Genomic DNA, 27,984 nt, shown 5'->3' with positions numbered 1-27,984 from the left:
CACTCTCACCTATTTTCTCTGTCTTCTTGCTAGAGTGCAAGAAGTGGCCCTGTTATTCTCATTGGCAAGTATCTCCTCTTATGCTCTGGGCCCCATCCCTTCTCACCTTCTCAAGGACTTTGCTCCTGCAGGTAACCCCTCTGATATACCAGTGCTTCTCAGACTTTAATGTACATACAAGTCACCTGGGGATTAGTTAAAATGCAGATTATGATTCAGTAGGTCTGAGATGGGGCCTGAGGTTCTGGATTTATAACAAGCACCCAGATGTTGATGATGCTGTTGGTCTGTGGACCATGCTTCAAGTAGCAAGGTCCTATACCATCCCCTCTCCTTCTCATTCCCATAATCATATAAGCATGCTCATAACCTCATATTAAAAGAAAAAAAGCACTTAACTTCAAATACCCATTCAAATATTACCCTATTTCTCTTATTCACTTCAGAGCAAAACATCTTAAAGAGTCATCTACTTGTCTCCACTTCTTTACCTTCATTCATTCTTTTTTTCCCTCATTGATTCCCCAACTCACCACAATATGACTTCTATTACCCTTATGCAAATGAAGCTACTCTTGTCAAGGCCAATGAGGACGACCATGTTGCCAATACAGTGGACATATCTCTCATCATCCATTCTGCTGCTCAGTATCATTCCTTAAAACTTTTTTCACCTGAATGTGATTTCTCCTGGTTTTCTTTCTACCTTACTGACCACTATTTTTCAGTCTTCATTTTTTACCCCTCCTTCTCTACTCAACTTTAGTCTAATTGTTGGAGAGCCTCAAGGCTCAGCCCATGTTCCTTTTCTGTCTACACTCTCTTCCAATATGATCTCATCCCATCTTGTGTCTTTAAATATCATCTATATGAGGATGACTGCAAAATTTATATCTCCAGGCAGATCTTCTCTCCTGACCTCCAGGCTTGTGCATCCAATTGTCTTTGTGATACCTCCTCTAATAATATGACTAATGGACAGCTCACACTTAATACATCCAAAATTGAAGCCTTGATTTCCTCCCCTCCTCAAACCTTATTCTAGTCTTCCCACATCTAGTCTAGTGCTTATTCTATTCTTCCTGCATCAGCAAATGGTGCCACCATTTACCCAGTTGTTCAAGCCAAAATCCTAGTCATCCATAATTACTTCTTCTTTTCCCTCACTCTCCACATCTAACTCATCACCAAGTTTTTTTTGTTTCTACCGCTAAATAAAATACATCTCAAACACAGTCATAATGATGTTTTGGTCAAGGACACACCACATATATGAGTAGTGAAGTGGGAATATTTTTCTGTGATTCCCCAAATGATGTAGGGAATTTTTGAGTGAGTGAGTGCTGGGATCGTGTCTCGTGAGAGGCAAAGAGTTTTAAAAAGAGGACAGTTTATTAGAGACAGGAGAAGAGGTTGCAGCTCCTGAGTGGGAGGGGGCCCCAAATGGGGGTGCCTAGTGACTGAGGCAAAAGCTCTTACTTTTATACCTTCCCTGCCTGCTTGGGGAAGGAGGCTGAAGCCTTCTAATAGAATTCATCTATTAGATTTGTCCTGTTTGCTCATCCTGAAGGGATTAATGAAATAACCCATTCCATTTATAGATGTATAAATAAATAAATTAAAAAAAACACAAACCCAATAAATTAAAAAAACACCCCAATAAATTAAAAAAAACACAAACCCATTCCTATCTATCATATCTGCTCCTTTGTCCAGCCAGAAAGGATTTGAGATTATCTATTAACCTCAAGGCGTATTCTCATGTCTCTGTCCTGGAGTGAAGGAGATATACCAGGACCTGGAGTTTCAGGATATGGCTACTTTTTTGTTTATTCCACCAGGGACCCCCTGTCTACCTAGCAACATACTAACTATCCTGTCTCAGTAGTCCCATAAGATTATAATGGAGCTGAACAATTCCTATTGCCTGGTGATGTTATAGCCATCCTGACATCATAACACAGCACCTTACATGTTTGTGGTGATGTTGGTGTAAACAAATATATTGTGCTGCCATTCATATAAGAGTATAGCACATAAATTATGTATAGTATATCATACTTGATAATGATAATAAACAACTATGTTACTGGATTATGTGTTTACTGTGCTATATTTTTTATTGCTATTTTAGAGTGTACTCTTTCTACTTATGAGAAAAACATTTGCTGTGAAACAGTATGCCATGTTATGCTGGCAGAAGCCTCATGCATCTCATGTTTACTGCGTCTCTTGATTGCATCATTTTCTTATGCTTGACTTAATCTCGTGTTGTTTTGTATGGTAACATGCTGTTCAGATCATAGCCTAGGAGCAGTAAACTATAACATGTTGCTTAGGTGTGTAGTAGGTTATATCATCTAGGTATGTGTGAGTGCATGCTATGATGTTCGCATAATGAGGAAATTACCTAACAACATATTTCTCAGAAAAGTATCCCCATCGTTAGGTGGTGCATGATTGTATTTTTACCTGTATCATCTTCAATGTCCTTTCTGTCCAAGTTACATCATCTCTCTCCTGGATGATTTTAACATCTTCAACCTCTTATCCCTCTTTCAATCTGTTTACTACAAAGCAACCTGAGTGGTCTTTTACAAATATAAATCAGATTAACTCATTCTGCTGCTTAAAACCCCCTCATTTCCCTCTCTCCTTATTGTTCTCAAAATAAAATACAAATTCTTTACTATGATTTCTGCCAAATTTGTCTCCTACAACTCTTCTTTCTCTCTAGATTTCACCCTCATTGTGCTTCCAATTCCTAGGGCACTCTAAACCTGTTCAATCCTTTTGACTTTTGGACGATCTGTTTTCTGTGCCTAGAATACTTTCGCCCTACCTTTTTACGTGGCTGGCTCACTTTAAGCCTGTAGGCCTCAACTTACTAAATGTCATGTCCTTGGAGAAGCCTCCTTAATCTAAATTCTCTCTTTCCTCCCCCATAGTTACTCTCTGTCCTTTCACTTTCTTTCATAGTACTCATCACCATCTACGTATTTATCAATGTAATTATTTACTCATTTACTTTTATGAAATATAAATCAGAAAATGAATGGTGTCTGTTTTGTTCATGGCTATATAATCAGTGCCTAACACACTGTGTCTTGCACATAGTAGGCACACATGTTTATTGAGTTTATAAATGAATAAAAATACCTAGTGGTATATGTACTGAACATCATTTTGTCAAGACAACGCAGGATATAATGTAAATATTATAGCATTATAGTAGTTGTTTGTGTACTTTTAATTTTTATCCTTTTTCACTACTGCATTCTACTTACTGTCAGGAATCAAGGGTCTGAGTTCTCATTCCAACTCAGCCACTAACTTACTTACTTTGTGACTTTGGGCGTCCTTTTTACTCTTGGGGGCTACATTTTCTCATCGGTAAAATAAGAAGGTTGGAGGAGATAATCTTTAAGATCTTTGACAACTCTGATATCTATGGATAAGTGATTGCTTAACACTATTAGGTATACAACAATTAGTGTGTTCATTGTGTAATTCATAACATGAGACTCAGAGAAGCTGGGTACTTATGCCAGGTTATCCACTAGTAGTGAATTCAGTTCTTTACTCAGTTCTGCACAAAGCCAGAGCCACAACAGGTAGGGACCAAAACAATGGCTTGGATGAAGTGGGGACAGTTTACTAGGAAATAGAGAACAATAAGGTTGTGTGTGTAGCATGCCAGTGATGTCTTCATACAAGTCACCTTCAGGCTCTTCTTTCGGATGTCATATTTTAATTCCCTCTTGCTGAAACTATAATCTCTGTTTTTGTAATCTTATTCTTGCTTGACCTTCCCTGTGGGTTAGGAGCCTTGGATTCTTGTTTGGCTGTGCTACCTTGAGCAAATGTCTTTCAGTCTCTGGGCTTCAGTGTTCATGTTTGTAACAGGAGGCTAATTAACATTCCTTGTTATGTCTACCTTACAGGGTTATTGTAAGGATTATATGGAATAATAATAGGTGTGAATGTGACCGACAATGTCAACTCTAAGGAGATGCAAAGGTGCCAGCCTGGGTGGCATGCCCAGAGTTAGGGGCATCATGAAGAGGTGGGCGGTTTCTCCGTTTGCCTGTTTTGCTGATGTTCATTTGACTCATTCTCAGCAAAATAAGCAAATGGAAATTTCATCCACCAACAAGCTACCTTTCATATTCCTGAAGGTGTGAGGGAGAATCTTGGAACGGGGTGTGTGTGTGTGCGTGTGTGTAAGTGATACAAATAAGCGTGGAAAGCTTCAGAGGGTAAAGTGGATATTTTATCTTTTTTATATGACCTTAGACAGATCCCTTCCGACTTATACTCCTCTATTTACTGATCTGTAAAATTGAGATCTTAATGCCTGCCTCCATATGGTTGTTCTGAGAAGCGAAAGTGATCATGATGATGAAAACCCCAAGAAAGTACCCACTAGGAGAGAAGGCCCCAGGGGAGTATGCAGAGGGAGGGCTGGGGGAAGGGTGGCAGGAGAGTGCTGGCATGGCTCCACTGGGGCAGGATCTTATTATTCCGGAGGTTGGCCCAACATCTCTGGCAACTTTGGAGAGGACTTTTCGCTGATTCGACACAATTAGGGAGCCCCACAATAAACAGCATCTAACTCCAGTACGGTGGGAGGCAGGCAGAGGTGGCAGCTCTCCTCTCCAGACAGAGGTTATTCACCCCCATCTTTTCCCTGCACCTCACTTCCCAGTTTTCAAGCCTTGGCAGGGGACAAAGGCAGTCGGTTGGGACCCCCCCTCCACTTCCACGGTGGCCAAGCACTCCCAGAGCTGCGGGACAGAGAAGCAGAGCCTGCCGGCTGGGATGGAACAACCTGACTGAAGGAGAGGTCCAGGGTGGAGGGGATTGGGCTGTAGGGCTGTGGAGGAGGGGAGGCAGAGGGGGCGCTGGGGTTTTCGCGAGCTCCAGCCCTGCCAGTCCAGCCAGCTCAAGACAACCCGCGCCAGCCACTGGGGCCTCCGAGAAGCCGGACTTCACGGGCACCATGCAGTGGATAAGGGGCGGAACAGGAATGGTGAGTGCACATAACGCTGGCTTCCCCTGCTTGAGCCTCAGTCCCCTAGCCCCACCCCCAGCTTCTCCACCAGCCGCCATGCAGTAAGACCCCTAGCCTCTGCCCACCGCCCTCCCCACTGTCCTTGAGACACCAGAGCTTGCTGTGGCCATTTTAAAAGCTCTTGCTTGCCTGCCTGCTGAAGAAAGCCCCCTCCCATCGTCCTCCGCAATCCTACTGCCTCTTCCCCCACCCCAGAGATTGGGGTGGGATTGTAGTGGGGGTCACCCGGAATACCAGAAAGGCAAGGGGGCTGGCAGCGGGCTTCTGGGAGCAGTGAGGCTCGAAGGCTGCAGGCCAGCTGGCATGGGGTTGGGAGGGAGGGGGCAGTCACAAAGCCTGGGATTGTGGATAAAGCAGTATGGGAGAGCTGCATAGATTGCATGTACCCCCTTGCTCTGGTCAGTCCCAGGGCATGAGGGCCAGAGAGCCAATCTCAGGGAAGCTGCCTCTGGGAGCCCTGGAGCCCTTCTTTGCCTGGGTAAGGGTCACTCTGTCCATAGTTGGGGCTTTGTCAAGGGAAGACAGCTGCAGAAATCCTTATCCTGGGAATGGGTCTGGACCCCATTCATTTAAGAGAGCTCTCCTCCCCCCCCCCAAGGAGTGTGTGCCTGTGTGTGTTTAGTACCATCTTCCAACAGTTCATTTTATGCCATGTTGCTATCTTCTCCACCTGGAGACCTTGGAATGACTTCCCTTGCAGAGATGAAATGGTGACCGCATTTTGATGCCTCTCTGACTCAGCCAGGTGTAACTCAAGTCTGGTCAGGGACTCTGGGGAGTGGGAGGCCCCTATGCTTTTGTCCTCAACTGGGAGGCATTGCAAGAGGGTCTTGGAGGGCAGTTGGGTTGGGTCAGCAGGCACTGATGGCCATGGCAGCCCACACTTCTGCACTGCCACCCACTGCCTGCAGCTGAAGGAAAGTAGCCTAAAGCAGTTGGGCAAAAATGGATGTTTAACTCCTTTATTGCTCCCATTCTGGAAGGGAGGAGGGAATCTGGCCTGGGCTAGGACTGTATTCAGAGGAGCCATGCTCTTCCTTTCCTCGGGGTTTCCCTTATACCTCTGTTTCAGTGGTTCTTGAAGGCATCCAATTTATATTCCTATATGCAAGGCTTCAAGAGACTCTTGTTCCCAGACATCCCTCTTTCCCCAGGGTCCCATCAAGACTATTTCAAATGTTTGTAGAACCAGAAAAGGTCAGAGCAGGAAAAGTCCTTCAATTCCTTGTCATCCATACAGGAAAGCTGAGACCCAGAGAGTGGGAGAGACTCACCCAGGGTCACACAGCTCCATGAAGGCAAAGCTGAGTCTAGCACAGGAGTCTCCTGACTTTCTGTCACTGTCCTTCCCCACTGCTCCACAGAATCATCAGTTCAAATGGTGCTGAGAGAGGCAGAAAGGAACAAAAAGTCATGATCTTGGGAAAGGACTTCCTTTAGGATGAACTAATGCCATGAAATTTGCTTGAAAGAAAAAAATCATGCCAGTCCTGGTATTTCTGTCAGCTGGGGATGGGTGAGACGTCCCCTCTCTTCTAAATATACTGTAATATAGGGGTACAGAGCCAACATTGACAACAGAGTACATTAATGGAGAAATTTGAAGTTTTGCCATTGTGAGAGAGAACAGAAAATAACAGGCACCTTGTGGAGACTATATAATTAAAGATTGACTGATGGGGAAATCTTATAATATTTTTATGGTACTGAAGTGGCAAATATTCTACAATGAAAGCCTTTCTTTACCTGTTTGTCATAATTCAAGTGATAGGAGTAGTAAACTCTTTTAGCCTGGGAGGCAGGAAACCTCTAGTCTTAGCCCTGCTACTGTTTGATAAGAATGCATTGGACCTCAGTTTTCTCACTTGTTAAATAAGGCTATTAATGATGACCAAAATTCCTTCCAGATCTGAGATTCTTAGATTCCTCTCTCAGGGAAGGACAGTGACAGAAAGTAAATGTTCGATAAAATTTAACTACCATGTTTCCCCGAAAATAAGACCTAACCGGAAAATAAGCTCTAGCATGATTTTTCAGGATGACATCCCCTGAACATAAGCCCTAATGCGTCTTTTGGAGCAAACCTTAATATAAGACCCAATCTTATTTTCGGGGAAACACGATAGTACCTCATTATGAACAAAAATAGGGAGTGTGTATTTAGCCACCATTTTATAATATGATTAGTCAAAGGGTCTTTGCTCCTTGTTCTTTCATTTGCAAAGTGTTTGAAATTCAGATTGAGCTTTTCACAACAGTGAGATTTCTTTTCAGAACATTGGACTATTATAACTGATTTTAAGTATCACATGTAAATGAAGGTCCTTGAACATAACATTAGTCAGGATTTTATAGAATAAAAATATGTCTCAGTAGATAATATTAAAAACTGTGAGTTCACTTTTGATGGTAAATTTTTCAGTATATTTATTCATAGCTTCTGCCTGCAATGTCAATTTGTGCTGGGTTAGGTGGTGTGCCTAAGGTGGAAAGAATGCTGGTCTCAAAGTCACAAGTCTGAGGTTGAGGGCCTGGCTTTTACACTTCTCAGCTCTGAAATACTTGCTAGTTGTCAAACCGCTTTCATCCTCAGTATTCTCATCCATAAAATGTGGATAAAGTACCTAATCTCATAGGCACTATTGAGGTCATTAATTTGTTCAACAAAAATATATAGAGTACTCTGAGTTGGCACTGATCTAGGAGCTGGGGTGAGTCTCATAGATCTTACATCCTGGGGGTAGGGGGGTTCACTAAACAATTTGTCAGGAGGTGCTAAGTGCTAAGAAGAAAAAGAAAACCTGGTAAGAGAATAGAGATAGAGGGTGGGATGATATATTAGATAAGCAGGGGCCTCTCTGATTAATGGATATTTGAGCAGAGATGTGAAGGAAATAAAGAAACAAGCTCTTATGCAACTGTTTAGGAGAAGAGGGTTCTAGGCATAAGAAACAGTGAGAGAGGGAGAGAGAAGGAGAGAGAGAGAGAGAGAGAGAGAGAGAGAGAGAGAGAGAGAGAGAGAGAGAGAGAGAGGAAGCACAACCAGTTTGTTTAAGGAACAGCAAGGAAGCCAATGTCCTGGGACATTTAATCTGAATGAGATGGGTAGCTTTTGGAAGGTTTTGATCAGATAAGGGACATAATCTGACTTAAATTTTAACAGGAGAATAGATTGTAGTGGTGCAAAGGAAAAAGCTGTGAGGAGGCTCTTAAACTGGCCAGGTCAGAGGTGATTGTGGCTTGGGCCAAGGTGATGACAATCTGTATAAAAAGACTGTGGCTTTTCATTTGTTGCATAATTTGTAGATGGTCTATGTCTTTCTCCTTTCTGACCATCCATCTGGTTCTCAGATGGCTGAGTGTGGGGCTAGAATGAACAGAGTGGGTGGATGCATGCAAGAGCATTTTGTATCTAAGTCAATGATTAAAGTATTTGCTTTAGGTTCCCAGCCTCTGGTGGGGCTAGTTGAGGGTTGGTTCTATGTGGATTACCAGTGAATCAGTTCCTTGCTTCCTGGGATTCTGGAGAAGATTAAGTATATTATTAGTACAAGATAGTACACTTAACATTTGTGATATCTGGAATGGATCATTTTTAGTACTCTCTCTTCTTTATGACAAAATTATTTTCAGTAATAATAACACTAATAATTATTTTCTTGATTTTTTTTTAATTTTCAAATAATTAACAATAAAAAGAAGACTAAACTTCAATTTAAAAAATATTTAAATTCAGTAACATGATATGATCTAAAATGTACACTTACTGAACAAAAATGCTACACCTTGCAGTTTGTATTGTTTTCACTGTTTTTGATTTTAAGCAAAAATAAAAACTCCAATTTGTCACATAAATGAGAGAATTGAAGTAACTTACATTCTGTTTCTTTGACTTTACAATCACTGTGCTATCATTGTTTACTCTGAACCTACTATTAAAATGTTGGAACATATATAGTACCAGAGCTATTGCAGACAAGAAATGCACCCAACCTACCTTGAATCCTTCTAAACCTTTGCAAAGTGAAATTGTTAAGGTCCGGAATTGTCCCCCTCAGACAGACAGAGAACCCGCACAATAATGCAAGTCACACAGCGAGGTTTATTACCAGCCGGCTGGGGTCCCCGTCTCTGCCCGACGCAGCGGGTTTTTAACAAGGACCCCAAACACTTAAAGCCAAGGGGTTATATAGCATTTTCAAGGCCTTCCATAGCTTCTGAGAGTACAAGATAAACTTACAGGACTTACATAGTTTCAAAGAGTATAAGATTTACTACAGGACAAGGAGACCAGGAGTATAAGATAAGCTACAGGACTTGCATAGCTTCAAAGAGTATAAGATTTACTGCAGGACAAGGAGACCAGGAGTATAAGATAAGCTACAGGACTTCTAGTCTCCATGCTGCAACTGCCCACATCCTGGAATTTTATAATTATGTTGTTTCAGGCTAGGGGCTGTTAACCCTGACCTGAAGATAGCAGTTCTCATGCTAACAGTCTCTTACAAAATGAAATGAACATATGTAAAGTCTGTGTGTGTGTGTGTGTGTGTGTGTGTGTGTGTGTGTGTCTGTGGTTGTGTAGGGGAGCAACTGTATAAGTGAAAGTTCTCTGAATTCAACTTCCATGCAGAATACAATATTATTAAAGGATAAGTAATAAAAGGTGCTAATTTGAAACTTCATATAGATTACTAAAACTCAGTAGTAACAATTGTTTAGAACTTTGACCAACGAAATATTTTTTCAGGGAGGAGTATTTTATTTCAGACATTGTTTAAAATTGCTGGTGCATGGTGATAAAAAATACTTTGACTTTTGACTTTTCGTCTTTAAAAAAAATTCTCTATAGGTAGTGCACACCTTCATTGCTTGCACTAAGGGCTGTCCACTCCTAGTGTCCCACACTTTGTATGCCATGGCTTTGGAGAAGAATATGGAATCTTGGACTAAATCCCATGCCACATTTCATGTGACCTTTGTAAAAGCCACAACATTCGAGTTGGTGGAAATCTCTGCATAGGCAAGATGGGATGGCCAACTGGTAGTTTAACAGTTGATTTAATTCTGCTGTGAATAACAGAGATCTATCTATACTGGCTTGAAACACACAGGTTTTATTCTTTCACATAAAAATTTAGGAGATAGGCATACCTGGGACGGTATGGCAGCTTCAGGAAATCTTTTGGGACTTCTCTGCTTTACCATCCCTAGCATTTGAATTTCATTCTTGAGGTTGCTTCATGGTCCAAGACAGGTGTTGAAGCTCCAGAACATCTATTAACATCCACATTCTAGGCAGCAGGAAGGGCAAAAGAAGAGGAAAAGGACTTGATCCTCCCTTTGAGGTGGTATCTTAAACTAGTGCAGACCCAATCCACTCTGTTATCTAATTTGTGGAATTTCCACGGTGACAGTATATGAATAGTTTCATTGCTCATGTTGCTTCTGGGACTCAGCACCTAGGTTTTTGTTTTATATGTTGGGTTGCTGCTTAAGATTTTGGAAAAGAGTTTTCCTTGCCTTGCATTCTCCCTACCTCCCACACAAAAGTGTTTGAATACCGCTCATTTTTAAGATTCTAAAAACTGAGTCTCAGAGAAGGAGTGTGGTTGACCCAAGACCACACAGCTACTCAGTAACTGGGGAAAGAATCCACATATCCTAATTCCCAGTTAAGTGTGCCTTGTACAATATTCATGAGATAAATTTAGTAGGAGGCAAGGGAAGGGAAACTTACCTGTTATGTGCAAGTTATAATAAATGTTATCTCAGTCAAGCCTCACATTATTCTCTAAAAAAACAGCTTTTAACGTCAACATTTGTTGGTTCATAAGTTGATGCAACAAATATTCACTGAACATCTACTATGTGCTCTTCTAGCCACACAGCAGAGAATGAAACAGAAAAATGTCCTTGCTTTCCCAGAGTTCATAGTTTAGTCCAGCTTGGAAACAGGGATAGAGAGTTTAAGTATCTAACTCAGGGTTAAATATAGGGCAGCATCACCTTTCCAATCCAGATTTATCTGACTACAAAAGCCTTACTTTTTTCACAACCCACCCATCCACCTATGACCCATCCATTCCCCATCCCTCCATCTACCCCTATTTACTCACTGGTCTACTCATCCATCCATCCATCCATCCATCCATCCATCCATCCATCCATCCATTTATCCAATGTATTTTTTGTTTACTTATAAACTGCTAGGTGCTGGCTATCCAGCAGGCAGAGTCACCTAGCTTTCTCATTCTTCCTTGGTATCAGCAACATAGTATAATGGTTAGAAGCACAGACCGTGGGACAAGATTTCCTGCATTCAAATATGTACTTGCTCTGGTCACTTATTGTCTGTGTGGTCTTGAGCAGGCCACTTAACCCCTTAGGATCCTCATCTTTAAAGTTGGGAAGATAGTAGTACATACCTATTTCATAGTGTTGTGCAGACTGAATGAGTGAATACTTGTAAAATGCCTTGAACAGTATCTGGCACAGAGTAAACGGTATATAAATACTTATTATTTTTCATATTTCCTTCAGAGTCAGAGGTCATCTCAGCTCTTTCACAACCACCGCTTCATTTGTGTGGGATCACTGACTAATCATGTTATATTTCTCAGAGTTTTTTCTAGCTAATCTGAAAAAGAAATTTATGTCAATACTTAAAACAGGTCAACATGTTCCCTCCTCCATGTAATAGATGCATACAAAAATATTTATTTGTTGTGAATAGGTAATATATGCACATGGCATAAAATTCAAAGAGTACGGAAAGGAATGGGGCAAAAGTTAAGTCTCCCTCCTGATCCTCAGTCACACAGTCCAGAGACAGACACTGTAATCAGTTTCTTAGGTGTTTGTATAGAGATATTCTATGTCTTTACAAGCATTTACTTAGGTATACACACATATTTTTCTTTTCTTCATACCGATAGTAGCATATCCTATAGTTCTGCACTTGCCTTTTTTTCAGTGAACAATATGTCTTGAAGACTGTTCTGTATTGGTACATACAGACATGCCTCCTTTTGTATGGCTACATAGGATTCTATTGTGTCCCCTATTGACGGCCAATTAGTTTGTCTCCAGTCATTTGCTATGATAAACAGTGCTGTGAGGGATTTTAACAGGTCATTTTAAGAAAATGGATGTTTTTAAGCAGCTACTATTTCCAGGGCACTATATACCAGGCTGAGCTGTGGGAAAACCAAAGACAAGATGTGATTTATGCCTTCAAGAGCTAATGATTCAGGAGGGGATAAATAAAGTCAGCCTGGGTGAAATGCTATAGCGGTACCAAGAAGGACATGTGGGAGCACAGGGGAGCAAGGACATGATGGAGGAGGATTTCAGAGGATTGGGCAAGGCTTCCTAGAAAAGATAGTATTTACTGTACCTTCAAGCCTTTCACATGACAGAGTTGGCTTGGTGTGGCACCGTAGGTGAAGCAAGAAATGTTCCAAACAAAGGGAACAACATTAGACAAAGAATTGAGGCATGAAAGTGCTAGTATGTTCTGGAAATAACATATGGGTGCTCTGGTGTGGCTGATGCCAGTAATTCTGGCAAGGTGGACTAGGGCCACATCAAGAAGGACCTTGAATGCCAGGTTCAAAAGCGTTGCCTGGTAGAAAGAGGGCAATGACATGATGAGATTGAGTGGTACCTGTGACAGCTGGAGGCTATAAACACACACAGAGAGAGAGAGAGAGAGAGAGAGAGAGAGAGAGAGAGAGAGAGAGAGAGAGAGAGAGAGCAGTGACCCAGCTCAAGCAGTCAGGAGGAATTCCCTCTTACTCAGACTTTTTGTTCTATTAGGTCTTCAATTGATTGGGTGGGACCCAACTACATTGGAGAGGGCAATCTGCTTTACTCAGTCTACTAATTCAAATGTTAATATCATGCAGAAACACTGTCACAGAAACACCCAGAATAATGTTTGGCCAAATGTCTGGGCACTCCATGGACCAGTCAAGCTGACACATAAAATTAATTATCACATATCACTTATCTTCGCAGTCTTCTGTGAGTATACAGGGAGGGCTGTGTGAACTGTGCTATTCTCTACCCATATAGGGAATATTTATTATCCCTGACGGGACAGAGAGGATACATGCTTGGGCTAGCAGAATATGATCTTTCCTACTGCCCTGAATTCAGGCCTCAGGAGACCAGACCTAACTTTCCTCTTCTCTGAGTAGATCCAACGGGAATTTCATCCACAAGGAACAATCCCTAGTGCCCCAGCCCAAAGCTTCCTTAATTCTCTGCTTGAGGAGAGAATGAAAAAGGCCTCCAAACAGCCCTATGGCATGATGAGAGGAGTTTCCTAGGATCCCATTGCTCTTAGTTTGCTTATTGTACTGTTTTTGGGGTGTGTGTGTGTGTGTGTGTGTGTGTGTGTATGACTAATTCTGCAAATGTTTAAGTTGTTCAGTAGTGGAAACCAGGAAGTGCGGGTAAATAAATTCATTCAGCTATCACTAAGAAGTCCTACTGCCACGAAGAGACATTTTATCAAAGGGCTTGTCTGACATACCAGGAAGTGACATTTAAGCCGAATCAGCTGTGTAGAGATTTGGGGCAAGATCCTATGAATTTGGATTACAATAAAAATAAAGGAAGCCACGGTGAGGCTTGTGGGCTTTTGGGGGGAGGGGCAGGCATAGCATGTGCAAAGGGCTGAAGGATAGAAAGAAGACCAGTATGACTGGAGCACAGGGAGAGAGGGGGCAAGTGGTATGACAGGAAGGCAGAGAGTCAGGCAGGGATGGCTCACACAGGACCTTGTAGGCCCAGGGAGGGTGTGCATAAGCTATACTCAAAGGCAATGTGGTTCAGTGGTTCCTAGCACAAACTCTGGAACCATACTGCCTGGGTTCAAATTATGGTTCTGCCACATCTTAGTTTTGTGATGTTGGACATGTTACCTAACCTTTCTGTGCCCCAGTTATGTCCTCTGAAAAATGGGGATAGTAATGGTACTATTTATAGTGTTATTGTGAGGATTAAGTGATTTAACATGCTCACAGTGTGTGTGACAGTGTCGGGCACTGGCAAATGCTATTTATTCTAAGTACTAGAGGAAGCATTTGAAGCAGTGGAACGATGGGGTCTGCTTTGTGATTGGAGAAGTTGACTTTTGCAAACTCTATAGAGAATGGATTGAGGATGGTGAAAGTGGAGATGGCAAGCCCAATTGAAAGACTCCTGCAGAAATGAAGTCAGTGGAGTTTGGGGGGGGGGGGCATTGATTTTGGAGATAGAATCAATGGGAATCGCTGCTGGATTAATTGAGATAGGTGTAGGACAGGGAATAAACAAGGGAGATGATCGCTAGATTTCTGGCTCTGCAACTGACTAGCTGTGTGATTTGGGGCAACGGATATAACCATTTTAATTAAGCTTCAGTTTCCTTATGTATTAGGGTTCTCCATAGAAATGGTATCAACAGAATGCATGTACTATTGTAAGGTCTCCCAACTAAGTTCATGAACTCATCCTAGAAAAAGTGTACATACCTCATTGCTGAATATCACTAAGGTCACCTTCGAAGTACTCCCCTTGAGAAGCTATGCACTGAAGCCAGTGCCTAGTCCACCCTTCAAAGCAATTTTGGAACTCTTTTTCTAGAATGGCCATCAGAGTTGTCGTCACATTACCCTTGAAGTCCCGAATATCATCAACATGTCTTCCTTTCAGTATTTCCTTTATCTTTGGGTAAAGAAAGAAGTCATTGGGAGCCAGATCCGGTGAGTAGGGAGGGTGTTCCAATACAGTTATTTGTTTACTGGCTAAAAACTCCCTCACAGACAGTGCCGTGTGAGCTGGTGCATTGTTGTGATGCAAGAGCCATGAATTGTTGGTAAAAAGTTCAGGTTGTTTTCGTCTAACTTTTTCACGCAGCCTTTTCAGCACTTCCAAATAGTAAACTTGGTTAACTGTCCACTTGGTATAAATTCATAATGAATAATCCCTCTGATATCAGAAAAGGTTAGCAACATCGTTTTGACTCTTGATTTGCACTGATGGAACTTTTTTGGTCATGGAGAATTAGCTGACTTCCATTGTGTACTTTGACGCTTTGTTTCAGGGTCATATTGGTACACCCATGTTTCATGACCAGTGATAACATGGCCCAAAACATCGTCTTGCCTCTTCAAAAGGTCTTGACAAACTTCGACTCTCCTTTGCTTTTGTTCATCAGTGAGTTCCTTCAGGACTATTTTTTGCACACATCTTTCTCATGCCAAGATTTTCAGTTAAGATTTTCCTAACTGTTTCTCTATCAACGTTTACTTCATCAGCTATGCTTCTCACAGTCATCTGACGATTTTGACGCACAATTCGATGAATTTTTGCAATATTTTGTCAGTTCTGCTCATTACTGTCCTCCCTGACCTCTCTTCATCAGTGAGGTGTTCTCTCCCCTCAGAAAAATGTTTAATCCATTTGTACACTGCCATTTTCTTTATGGCATTATCCCCATAAACGTGGACTAACATGTCCCTGGTTTCACTTCCACTCTTGCCAGGTTTAACAAGAAATTTAATGTTTGTTCATTGCTCTAATTCAAGCTCAGACATTCTCATGATGGCACACAAAATCACGCAACAATAATGAACGCCACTCAGCAAGATACCGCCACATGTTGACATGAACACAACTGTGAGACACTGATATACCAAGGTTATGAAAGCTTACAGAGCTGTTTGTACAGTGCTGCCAATGTAAGTGCAGGGTGGCGAGGTTGCGGACTTAATTGGTAGACCTTGTACATTTACAAGGTCTTGTACAGATATCTATCTATCTATCTATCTATCTATCTATCTATCTATCTATCTATCTATCTGCATAGAGATTATTTTAAGGAATTGGCTCATGTGATTGCAGAAACGCAAGTCCAAAATCTGCAAGGTAGGCCAGTAAGCTGGGAAGAGTTGCAATCTGAGTCTAAAGGCAGTCTGCTGGCATAATTCCTTCTTGTTTATGGGGAGGTCTGCCTTTGTTCTATTAAGACCTTCAACTGATTATCTGAGGCCCACCCACATTATGGAGCACAATCTGCTTTACTCAAAATCCACTGATTTAAATGCCAATCTCATTCAAAAAAATACCTTTGTGTAAATATCCAGAATAACACTTGACCAAATATCTGGGCATTGTGTTTCAGACAGGTTAAAACATAAAATTAACCATCATACCTTATCTATGAAACTGAAATAATAGCAGTACATGGTCATTGGTACTATTTTGAAGACGAAATGATTTAATCTATGTAAAGCACTTGGTACAGTGTCTTGCACATAGCACAGGTTCAATTAATGATAGCCTTTATTATTTTACTACAGTAATAATCCTTCACATTTGTTCGGTATTTTTGCATTTTCAAAGCACTATCACACACATGAATTTACTGTAAGCCTCACACCACTCTTTATACTTCAAAGTTGTGGAAACTAAGTCTGGGAGAGATAAAATATCTTTTCTACACACCTATCTCCAAACAGAGCCAGGGTGAGAAATGGGTTTGTAACTCCACAGTATCTCTTTAAACATTACTCTCCTTTTTTGCCAGAAGTAGATGTTTGCCTGTCTTCCCTAATTCCAGAGGGGAGGGGCACCAGTAATAAGATCATTAATGCAGTAAGGCTTGAGAATGAATAGCTAACATTTACCAAGCCAGCGTTTATTTTGTGCCAGGCACCATTCTAAGTGTTTTGCATATGTATATAATTTAATCTTCCCAACAATCCTATGAGGTAAGCACAATTCTTCAGTGGAGGAAACTGCCAGGTAAGTTGTATAAGAGAGAGGGAGCCTCAGGCCATGTGCTGAGAATTCAAATGACTCACCCCTTCCACCCTCACCACATATACATTCCAGAGATGGTGAAATCTCAGGGAAGCCCTTTGAATGTTTGTGAGACACATGTATTTGGGTGTATAAAGGGTAATGGGGCCTGGCGGAGTGACTTTTCTATACATAGCAGGCACTCTGTGAATATTTGTGGAATGGATGAGTGAGCTAATAAAGGAGGTGAAGCACAGGCTACCTGTAGCCACCATGCCTGGAGCTGGCCCCAGAAAGGGCAGAGACATTTGCAGTAAACATTACCTTTGGCTCAGGTAAGATATCCCTGAACCAGCCAGACAGTGAAGTGAGGGGATAGGCTGAAATGGCAAACTTCAGAAGTCCTTCCAGGGAAAAGTACTTAAAAACCTCTGGATATCACTTTACTCATATGCAAAATGGGGCCAGCCCCACATATTCATTCATTCATTTATTTATTCAATTATATTTATTGAGACCTGTTATGTACCACAAACTCTTCTAGGCATTGGTGAATGGTGAATAAAGCAGACAAACATTCTGTCCTCATGTAACAGATTTTCTAGTAAGGAAGATACATGCTAAGCATATTATTAAATAAAACATACATTAGTTCTAAATGCTAAGGAGAAAAAATACAGCAGGGAAGAAGGATAAGAAGTATGTGTGTGGGTGTTTAAAATTTTCGATTCCTATTTCCTGCTATACTTCCCTTACAAGGTTGCCATGAGGTTGAAATGCAATAAAAGGCCACAGTATTTAGAAAGCTGTAAAGTTCTATTTAAATGTAAGATGCAGTTATTTTGGGGGCAGTAATTTTCTCTTGGTCCTTATTTGCTGTTCCCTTCTCCATCATTACTATAGCAAGATTGTAGTCTGGAGGAAAGAAAGGAAAATCAGGTTCTAGACCTGGCCCTGGCATGACAGTTTCTTAAAATTCAAAATGTGTAGAACTTTACAGATCTAAAGCATTTTCCCCAGAACTGGGTCTTCTGGCTCTTAATCCTTTCGTCTTTCTCATTCTCCCATGAAGTGGTGAGAGGTGGGGTAAGTCACTTTCCTTCTGAGAAGTAAAGTGTTCCCCTTCTGTAAAATGGGAATGATTACGTCTCAGTCCTTGCCAGCCTTCTTGGGCTGTTGTGAGGTGCAAATCATATAATGGGGATAAAAGGGCTTTATATGTCATAAAATGAGACTGTAAGGGCTGGTTACTGGGATATGGGTAATTGGTACTTCTGCTTAAGCAAATCATTTTGTTCTTTGGGAACTGGGTGCTACTTCCTTTCCTGTCTTAGAAGCTGCTAAGGATAGTGGGATTATCACTGAGGCTCAGTACCTCCTCAAAATAGGAACAATTACTTGGAAACACTTGGTATCTCACGATGGACTGGTAACCACTGGTGTGCGGCTCCTTTTGGCCACTCTGTTTTAAAGAAGTGACAACCAGGGCTCATCTCCTGACATTTAATACACAAATAACTCATGGCCTTTAAAGGCCTACACTTAGATATGATCTCATTTGGAATGCTGAAAGGGGGAGTGGGGAGCCTCGAATAGGTAGAATCTTCATTTAGTATCCACCCCCACATTTCCTACTGTATCAATTCTTTACTTCCTAAACAAAATGTTCATTCCATAGAGCATCATGAAATCCATTATCTTGTCATCTCTTTGGTAGATATTATTTGTGTTTTTTTGTTTGTTTTTAATTATACATAAGGAAACTGAGGCTCAGAAAGTATATGATTTGCCTAAAGTTAGGGGCAGAGGTAGTACTCAAACCCTTAGATAATAGTAATTGTTAGCATTTACTGAACATTACCATGTGTCAAGCATTGTTCTAAGTGCTTTACATGTATTCATTCATTAAACCTTCACCAACAACCTTATGAATCTTCCTGTTTTGCAGATGAGGAAACTAGGGTACTGAGTCTGGGGCTTGCTCAAAGTGAAGGGCAGTGAGTAGTACCAAAGCCTTATACCATTCACCCCATTTTAAATATGAGAAAAATGAGGTTCAAAGACATTAAGTAACTCGCTCAAGGTCACACAATCAGCAATTGGCAGAACTAAGGTTGAACCTCAGCATGCTGGCCCTACTGTCTGTGTTCTCAACTGTCAAGCTACACTGCTTCTAAGTATAGGGCTCTTCCTCGGTTTGTTAATTGAAGCAGAGTGGAGCTGTGGAGGGAGGGAAGGACTAAGATCACACAGCATATTTAAGAGTTTTTAAATTTAATATTTCAATGGATAACTTATTCACACAGTTAAAAAAATTCAAAGTATAAAAATATATACAGTGGATGTTCTTTATCCACCCGGGTCCCCTCATTAGAGGTTACTAGGTTTACTGCTTTTAATGTATCCTTTCAGAGCTTCTTTATGCAGACATAAGCAGGTACAAAAATATTATTTCCCTTATTTTTACTCCCCTCAAAGCACACATTTTACATACTATTCTGTATCTTTCTTTTTTTTTACATAATGTATCTTTGAGACATCTCCCTATGAGTCCACAGAAAGCTTCAGCAGTCTCAGCTGGGCCCGCACAAATGTCTACACGCCTTCATCCACTTGCATGTTCTGCACACATCTCTTTTTTACCAGTCTTTGGTGGTGTCCAACCTTCTCTTTACATCTTCACTCCAAGCCTCATTGCTCAACTATGTTGGACTTCTATAGAAAATATCATTCCTAAATCAATTCCTTAGTCTCCCTCTGACACGTAATCCAGCATCTCACAAGCTCTCCAGCTGAGCTAACACCCTTTCCTTCTATTGTAATTTCATCTTATTCCTATCATCTACCTATCTACCTAGCAAACTACCTGCTTATATATGTAATGTTTGTGGAGCACCTACTATGAGCAAAACCCCCTGCTTAATTTGATGATGAGTGCTTAGTGTCCTGATTTCCCAGTTGTTCACAGTTTAAAATAAGCCTATAAATAAACAAACACGGGGGTCAGAGTGGGAAGCTGATTGAATGAGTCATGAGGCCAAGAATGGAACTATCCAGGAAATTTGGCTCCAAAACTAAACAGTGGCCTGATACTGAGGGAAGCATTCACTGCCCATGCCACTCTGGAATTGACATATGATTGGGTTTGGTTGCCTCAGAAAGATCCTGAGCCCAGTAGGAAAGGATAGTACTTCAGCTGAAAGGGCTTTTAGATCCTTGCTACTCTTTTCCAACCAGTACTTTCTACCCTGTATAGAGGCAGTTTGTCTCACCCACTACCTTACTTGAAATAGAATTGAAATAAGGCACCCCCCCCAAAAAAAAAAAAAGAAGAAGAAAAGAAAAGAAATAGGCCTGAAAGAGATCCATGCAAAGGAACAGGAGGAAACTGCTGTTCCTGGCTATTTATTCAGGTATGTATTCATTCTTTGGCCACCGGAGGGCAGTAAAGGCAGTGTTTCGTGACTGAAGGGCTACTAGGTGGTGGTTTAGAGTGGTGTCTGTGCCAAGAGGGGACAGAAAACCAAAGACGTCCTGAAATTCTCAGCCTGTAATTTGGAATTTATAGTCCCTTTTGGAGGAGTTCTGACTAATGAAGACCCTTGGGGTGGGGGGAGGGCAAGGTTGGTATTCACAGGCTGCAGCAGGGACTATTTTCCATGACATATTTCCTCCAGACCGACATTGTGAGGATCTATGCCTTGCCTTGTCTTCATTCATTCATTCATTCATTCATTATTCAGCCATTAAAAATATTTATTGAAAAAAAAATTTATTGAATTTCAAGCACTGTTCTAGGTGCTAGAGATACAGCAATGGAAAAAACAGTCTCTGCCTTCATGGAGCTTACAATTTATAAAGGGAGACAATAAACCAATAAATAAATACTTATGTAACATTTCAGGTAGTGATAGGACTAAATGGAAAAGCAGGATAACAGGATACAGAGTGATGGGTTGGTGCAGTTTTAGAGAGGGTGGTCAGGGAAGGACTCCTTTTGAGGAGATGAAAGAGCCAAACTTGTAGATAGCTAGGAGAAAAGTCTTCAGGCAGAGTCACATTCTTAACCTTATGTTTGATTTTCCCCTAAAACTTTACCCCACATGCAACCTAATTCATTAACGTAAGCTAATTACTCATTATGCTTTCCTTAGGGTACCCCACTTAGGACCAACTCCATTCCCGCCACACCTTTGGTAGGCTGGTCAAGGTTTAAAATAATCAATGATTTATTTTAAGCTACAACTGAAAACAAGGCATAGCTTTTTCAGCTTTAAGGAAGGTAAGAGACTTGTTTGAGGTATATAGCTACCAAGAAGCAGAGGCTGAACTTACATCTGAAAGTTTTAACTTCCCATCCACTGCTCTTTTCACTTTGCCATGAACTTCTCAAGGCATTGTTGGGGCACAGCAGTGCACGTGAGCATCAGTCATTTTAGGTGAACATGAGCTCATGAATATGAGCTCTTCCTAAGGACCAGTGCTCAGAATAAGGGATACGATAGTCCCACTATACTCCTCATTGTCACTCCCACCTGGATTTGTGTTCTGAGACATATGGACAAACTGACAAGCAACCAGCCTCAGGGAAGGGACTGCAAACCCTGCCTCAAGTGAAGAGCTTAAGGAAATGGTCATGTTTATCTTGGAAAACAATTGTGTGTGTGTGTGCGTATGCGCGTGCACGAGCGCGCGCGTGTGTAGAAGGTGTTCAGGAGGAGAGTTTTAACCCATGATAGATGTCTTCAAACACTTAAGAAAACTATTGCTTAGAAGGACTCAGCTTTTGTGCATGGCCCAGAGGATAGTGCTCTAACAAATGGCTGAAAACCATAGAATAGTGAATTTTAGCTCAAAATGAATAAACTTTTTGGAAGTTTCAGAGTGAGCTTACTGTTCCTTCCTGTTACTTCCTGCTGAAAACATTCCAGCAGCTGCTGGACAAAATTCATTAGGGATAGCAGAAGAAAAGTGTGGGCTTTAGAAGCAGATTTCAGTTTAAATCCTGCTGCTGCTACATCCTACCTGTATGAATATGGGTAAATGATGTAAACATTTTGAACCTTAGTTTCTTACTCTTTAAAAGAGTGATAACAGTTGATACTTCTTTTCAGGCTTCTGGGGAGGATTAAATACAATAATATGTTGAAAGGCCTAGCACCATGTGTGCCCAAAGTAAGTGTTGTCTCTTCCCTTGCCCACTCTACATACATATGAGAGGGATTCCTACATAGGATGGTTGGGGAGGAAATCATCCTTTTTTCCCATTTGGAGTATGAAATTCTATGATTCATTTTATAGTTATCAACAACTTTATTCACAATCTGCTTGTGTTTGGGACACTTGACTGTATGACATTGTATTATGTGTATTTGTGACTGTCTTCTCCACTAGACTGAAAGCTTCCTGAGAGCCTCTCTGTATACCTTAGCTGTCAGAGTTAAGTGCTTATTGAATTAAGTGATTTTGGAGGAGTGACGTGTAATTAAGTGATTTTGGCGTGGAATTAAGTGAATTAAGTGATTTTGGAGGAGTGGAATTAAGTGATTTTGGAGGAATCTGTGCTGAATAATTGAACTAACCAAGAGTTCATGACCTCTGGGAGCTGACTCTTTTTTTTTTTTTTTTAATTAAAGCTTATTGTGGTGACAATTGTTAGTAAAGTTACATGGATTTCAGGTGTACAATTCTGTATTACATCATCTATAAATCACGTTGTGTGTTCACCACCCAGAGTCAGTTCTCCTTCCATCACCATATATTTGATCCCCTTTACCCTCATCTACCACCCTCTCCCCCCTTACCCTCTGGTAACCACTAACCTATTGTCTGTGTCTATGAGTTTTTGTTTCTCATTTGTTTGTCTTGTTCTTTTGTTGTTTTTGGTTTATATACCACATATCAGTGAAATCAGACAACAAAAATGTCCTTCGATAGATGAATGGATAAAGAAGTTGTGGTATATATACACAATGGAATACTATTCGGCGGTAAGAAAAGATGAAATAGGAACATTTGTGACAACATGGATGGATCTTGAGATTATAATGCTAAGCAAAATAAGTCAGACAGCTGACTCTTAAATAGAGCTGACATGCATGAATGTGCAAGATCATCTAGTCACAACAATAAACAAAACAAAGACTATACGGGATTCAATATCTTCAGACTGCCTGTGGCAAGCATCAGGGATTATCACATAGCTGGGCTGGGGCCGGGTGGCAAATAAGTGGGTTGCAGTGGGGGTCAGCGCAAAATGTGAAACTTTCCTTGGGTGTGATTCCTGGCAGAAGTGGGACTTTGGAAACTGTCTGAACCAAGAGAGGCAAGGGATAACCAGGCATTGGCTTTTCCCTGAGAAGAGGCAAAGAGTTAAGACCTATGCATCATGCACCTGGGAGATAGGCCACTGGACTCAGCTCAGGACATTGAAACAGTTTATTCCTATGATCAGGTGACATCATGTCAGATGCTATTGGAAGATGGGACATGTGTCATCTAGTGGCATTTGTACATCACAGTGTTTAAGAACATAATCTCTAGAGCCGGACTGTTCGGGTTTGTTTGCATTTGGGCTCTACCACTGACTAGCCATGTGACCTTGGGCAAATTATTTAAGCACTGTGTCTTAGTTTCCTCATCTGTAAAATAAAGACAATAATAGTATCTACCTTATAGGGTTGTTGTGAGGATTAAAAGAGGTAATATATGTAAAAGGCTTAGAACAGTGCCTGGCACAGAGTAAGCACTTTATAACTCATTATTATTATCTAATGAGCGGCCTTTGGGTCCTGAGAAATACCGGTGGTGCCAAAAAATTGTGTGTAAGTGTACACTTTGGTCAACGTTTCTCAAGCAGTAGTTCACCCTAATCAGAATTGTCTGGATGCTGATGGTAACCACTTTGAGCACCTCTTGTAATTGCAGACGTCAAACGTATCTTATATTCATCTTTTGTTATTGGTATATATTGAGTATTACAATTTTAATTGTTTTTTCCTTTCTTAAAATGTGTATACATTTGTTTGGCACCCTCTGTATACTGGGTGCTTACAGTAATTTCAGTGTGAATTTGGGAGCATGTATATTCCAGGCTGTCTCATGGAGCAAATAGCTTTTCAGCAGTGGCAGAAGTGATGATAACATTTAGCTCAAAAGGATTGAAGAATTTCCTACCAACTGAGATTGTCCCAAAGATGATTGGGCTGTCTCAGGAGAGAGGAACCTCCCCATGGTTATGCATGTTGGAACATGAGACTGGATAATTGCTTGGTAAGGATATTGCACAAGGGATTAAAGGATGGTACTGAGCCTTTGCTATACCAAGACATTCTCTGATACCTTAATCCTTGTTAGCAGAAGGGCTGGCTCTGGGGCGGAGGTCCTGGTGCTTGAAATGTGGGGAACGCATCTAATATTTTTGAAATTGTGAGCTGTGTTGAAGGCTAACCTTACATGGACAAGGCTGGTATCAAATGGTCTAGACTCTAAAATCTCTCAAAAGTACTTTTGAGACTCAAGAGATAAGGCTTTTGGTTTCTGCTCTGCCAACAAGTAGCTGTAATCTTGGGCAAGTTGCTTCCATTCTCTGGGCCTCAGTTTCCTAACCTTGGAACATGAGGTTTTAGACTATATTTTTCTCTGAGGTCTCATCAAGTCTTGCCATCTGTGTTTGGAAAATATGATTCTCTGAGTGGAAACAAGTGGATGAAGAGACATTAATGCATTCAGTAGTTCCTTATGAAATACCTACTAAGTGTCAGGGACTGTGTTGGGCAAGGGGAGAGAAAGCAGTGAACAAGACAGGTATGGTCTCTGCCCTCTTAGCTCCACAATCCAGTGTAAGATACAAACAAAAAACAAAAATAACAATGCAATACAGTTTAATAAGTGTACCAAGAGGCTAAACACAGGATCCTATGGGAGAAGAACATGGTCCAGGATATTTTTGACGGAAAAACATTAGGGAAAGCCTTCTTGAGGAGGTGGTACCTGAGCTGAGCTTTGAGGTGGGGGGCTGGGGAAGGATAACAACAGTTACATAGGTCTTGAGGCAAGAGAATCTGGTGCGTTATGAGAACTACAATAGGTTCTGTTTAGCTGGAGACTGAAGAATGAGAGAACATTGGTGAGAGTTGAGCTTAAAAAAGCCAAAGGACACCAGATTGACAAGGTACTGTGTGCCATGCTACAGAATTTGCCTTAAAGGCAGTGGAGATCCATGGAAGGCCTATGAGTAGAGGAGTTATATAAGTCAGGGTTCAGCTGCAGAAATTAAATAACTCTAGTTATTTTCAGCAAAAAAATAGTTTTAATACAGAAAATCAGGTGCTTTCAAAATTGGTAGAAGGGCTGATGGGGCAAGCCTTAGGATGGGCCTCCCGGAATGACTTCCAGAACCAACAGGGGAGCTATTTTCTCTGCAACAAGCAGGAAGGTGAAGTATCAGGGACTTTGGGAGCACTGCACCTTATCTGGGACCTAGAAATCAGGAATCTGCCACTGCCTTAGCTATTGACTAGAGTATCAACATGCCTGCCACATCCTCAATGACAAAGATATATATTCCATTCTCTGCTGACCCAAATGCACAAAGCCAGTGACCAGACACTGGGGCCTATGAAAAGGTAACATGGCTGCAGAAAGCCCAAAAACCTCCACCAATGTGCATGCCAACAGAAGCAGCAGAAATATGGCTTCTGCATCATCACCGCCTTCTAAATATTATGCATGTGCATGTGATTGGTAGCTATAAATCATGTCCAGAACACTGGATGCAAAAGAGTCTGAGAAATGACAGGTTGTTGTTGTTGTAGTTCTTTTTGGTTTTTAGCTTTTCAGCAATATAAGAAGGCGTGCTAGAAGGAGGGTGGCATGGATCCTGAACAACCAATCTATAGCAGCCGCCATAGGATTGGTAAGAGCAGAACTGCTTCTGAGAGAGACAATTTTGGCAGTAAAGGCTGGGAGAGAGAGAGCAGCACAAAAGACCAAGTATGAATGGTAATAGATGAGAGATGATGAGGAACTGATTAAAGGTACTGGCAGCAGGGAGAGAGAAGAAGGACACATGAGAGAAATTAAGGAGGAAGAGAATCATCAGGACTTTTAGACTGGTTGGCTCGCAGCAAGGTGAGGGAGAGGCAAAACTTATGGCTAGTTCTGTGTGTGACATTCCTAAGAGATGGGAACTCAGGGAAAGGAGGAAGCTGGCAGGGGTGGGAGAAAATGAATTCAATTTTGGACTTACTAAGTTTGAGAATCATGTGAGATATTCAAGAGGATATATGCAGAAGGCAGTTGGAGATTCATCACTAGAGTTCAAGAGAAGAGAGCTACCTGGGGATCAATAGCAGAGTCGTAAGCTCCATGCAAGCAAGGGCCTATGTCTGTTTTGCTCCCCAATGATATCCAGTAATCTTGTTAAAAGGAGGTACATTAGTGTGTAATGTTGGTGGTAACTCAAACCTTGGGAATGCATGGGTCCATCATTCAGTGCAAGTGTTCAATGAGAAGAAAAAAGGAGTGAGATTAGAAGAACCCTGAGAAATCATGGCCTTAATGACTGGATGAAGAATGTAGGCCGGAAATAAAGACAATATAACCTAACAGGTCATGTAGATGGTGTCCTGAAAGCAAAAGGAGAATTTCAGGAAGGAGGAAGGCAGCATCAGTGGAGTCAAGTTGGAGAGAAGTCAGGGAAGATAAATGGAACATTGGCCATGAGATTTAGCAACAAGTTGGTCATCTGTTTATATTAGCAAAAAGTTCCAGTTTACTATGGGATAATGGAGGTGAAAACCAGGCTGCAGTGGGTTGAAGGGTCAGGGGAGACAGGATAAGATTGTACTTTTAAAGGCAAAGAGAAAGATTCTAGTTGCTTACATTATGGTACAGTCCTGATCATCAGTATCTGTCTCAACATACATAATATACTAGAAGAGTGGCTTTCAAACTATTTTGACCATTACCTGCTATAAGAAATACATTTTACATCAGAACCTAGCATATTTATATTTATGTAAAGCTGAAACAAAAGCTTCAATAGCCAAGATATGGAAGCAACCCAAGTGCCCATCAATAGACAATTGGATAAAGAAGTATATCTATATATATATAAAGTTGTTGTGAAACTAATTGCAGTTTAAAAGGTTAAAAATGATTGCAAAAACCACAATTACTTACGTACCCATATATATATATATATATATATATATATATATATATATATACACACACATATATATGTAAAAAATATTCCATTATATGTATATAATGGAATATTACTCGACCATAAAAAAGAATGAAATCTTAAACCATTTGTGACAACATGGATAGACCGAGAGGGTATTATGCTAAGTGAAATAAGTCAGACAGATAAAGACAAATAACATATGATCTCACTTATATGTGGAATTTAAAGAACAAAATAAACAAACAAAACAGAAACAGACTCATAGATACAGAGAACTGATGGCTGCCAGAGGGGAGGAGGGTTGGGGTGCTGGGTGAAAAAGGTGAAGGTCATTCTCAAGGATAAACCATACATTAGGACATAAAACTAGCCTCAGCAAATTTAAGAAGACTGAAATCATACCAAGCATATTTTCTGATCACAAGGCTTTGAAATTGGATATCAACTGCAAAAACAAAGCAGGAAAAACTACAAATATGTGGAGATTAAACAACGTACTTTTAAAGAACGACTGAGTCAAAGAAGAACTAAGAGGAGAGATCAAAAGATTCACAGAAGCAAATGACAATGAAAATACATCCTACCAAAATTTTTGGGATGCAGCGAAAGCAATTGTAAGAGGGAAATCTAGATCATTACAGGCCTATCTAAAGAAAGAAGAAAAAGTCCAGTTAAATAACCTCATGTTACACCCCAAAGAACTAGAAAAAGAAAAAAAAGTGAAACCCAAAGTCAGAAGGAAGGAGATAATAAAAATCAGAGCAGAACTAAGTGAAATAGAGAACAAAAAGAGAATAGAAAAAATTAATGCAACAAAGAGTTGGTTCTTTGAAAAGATTAATAAAATTGACAAGTCCTTGGCTAGACTCACTAAGGTAAAAAGAGAAAAGACACTGATAAACAAAATTAGAAATGAAAG

At 40.8% G+C, this 27,984-nt stretch overlaps 1 protein-coding gene across 2 annotated transcripts in view; it reads left to right on the top strand.

The window, feature by feature from the left end:
• Window positions 1-27,984, top strand: part of ARHGEF9 (Cdc42 guanine nucleotide exchange factor 9) — a 311,063-nt gene that overhangs the window by 137,334 nt on the left and 145,745 nt on the right. The window contains exon 1 of one of the 2 annotated variants that reach the window (XM_033111446.1): window positions 4,634-5,032. The exons of the other annotated variant lie outside the window; for it this stretch is intronic. Coding sequence (XP_032967337.1) covers window positions 5,003-5,032 — 30 coding nt within the window. The 5' untranslated portion in view covers window positions 4,634-5,002. Of the gene's footprint in view, window positions 1-4,633; window positions 5,033-27,984 lie in introns of those variants that run through there. 2 annotated transcript variants of the gene reach the window in all.

This window comes from Rhinolophus ferrumequinum, chromosome X, assembly GCF_004115265.2.
Source record: "Rhinolophus ferrumequinum isolate MPI-CBG mRhiFer1 chromosome X, mRhiFer1_v1.p, whole genome shotgun sequence".
Taxonomy (NCBI): Eukaryota; Metazoa; Chordata; class Mammalia; order Chiroptera; family Rhinolophidae; genus Rhinolophus; species Rhinolophus ferrumequinum.
This window is presented reverse-complemented; position numbering and strand designations above follow the sequence as displayed.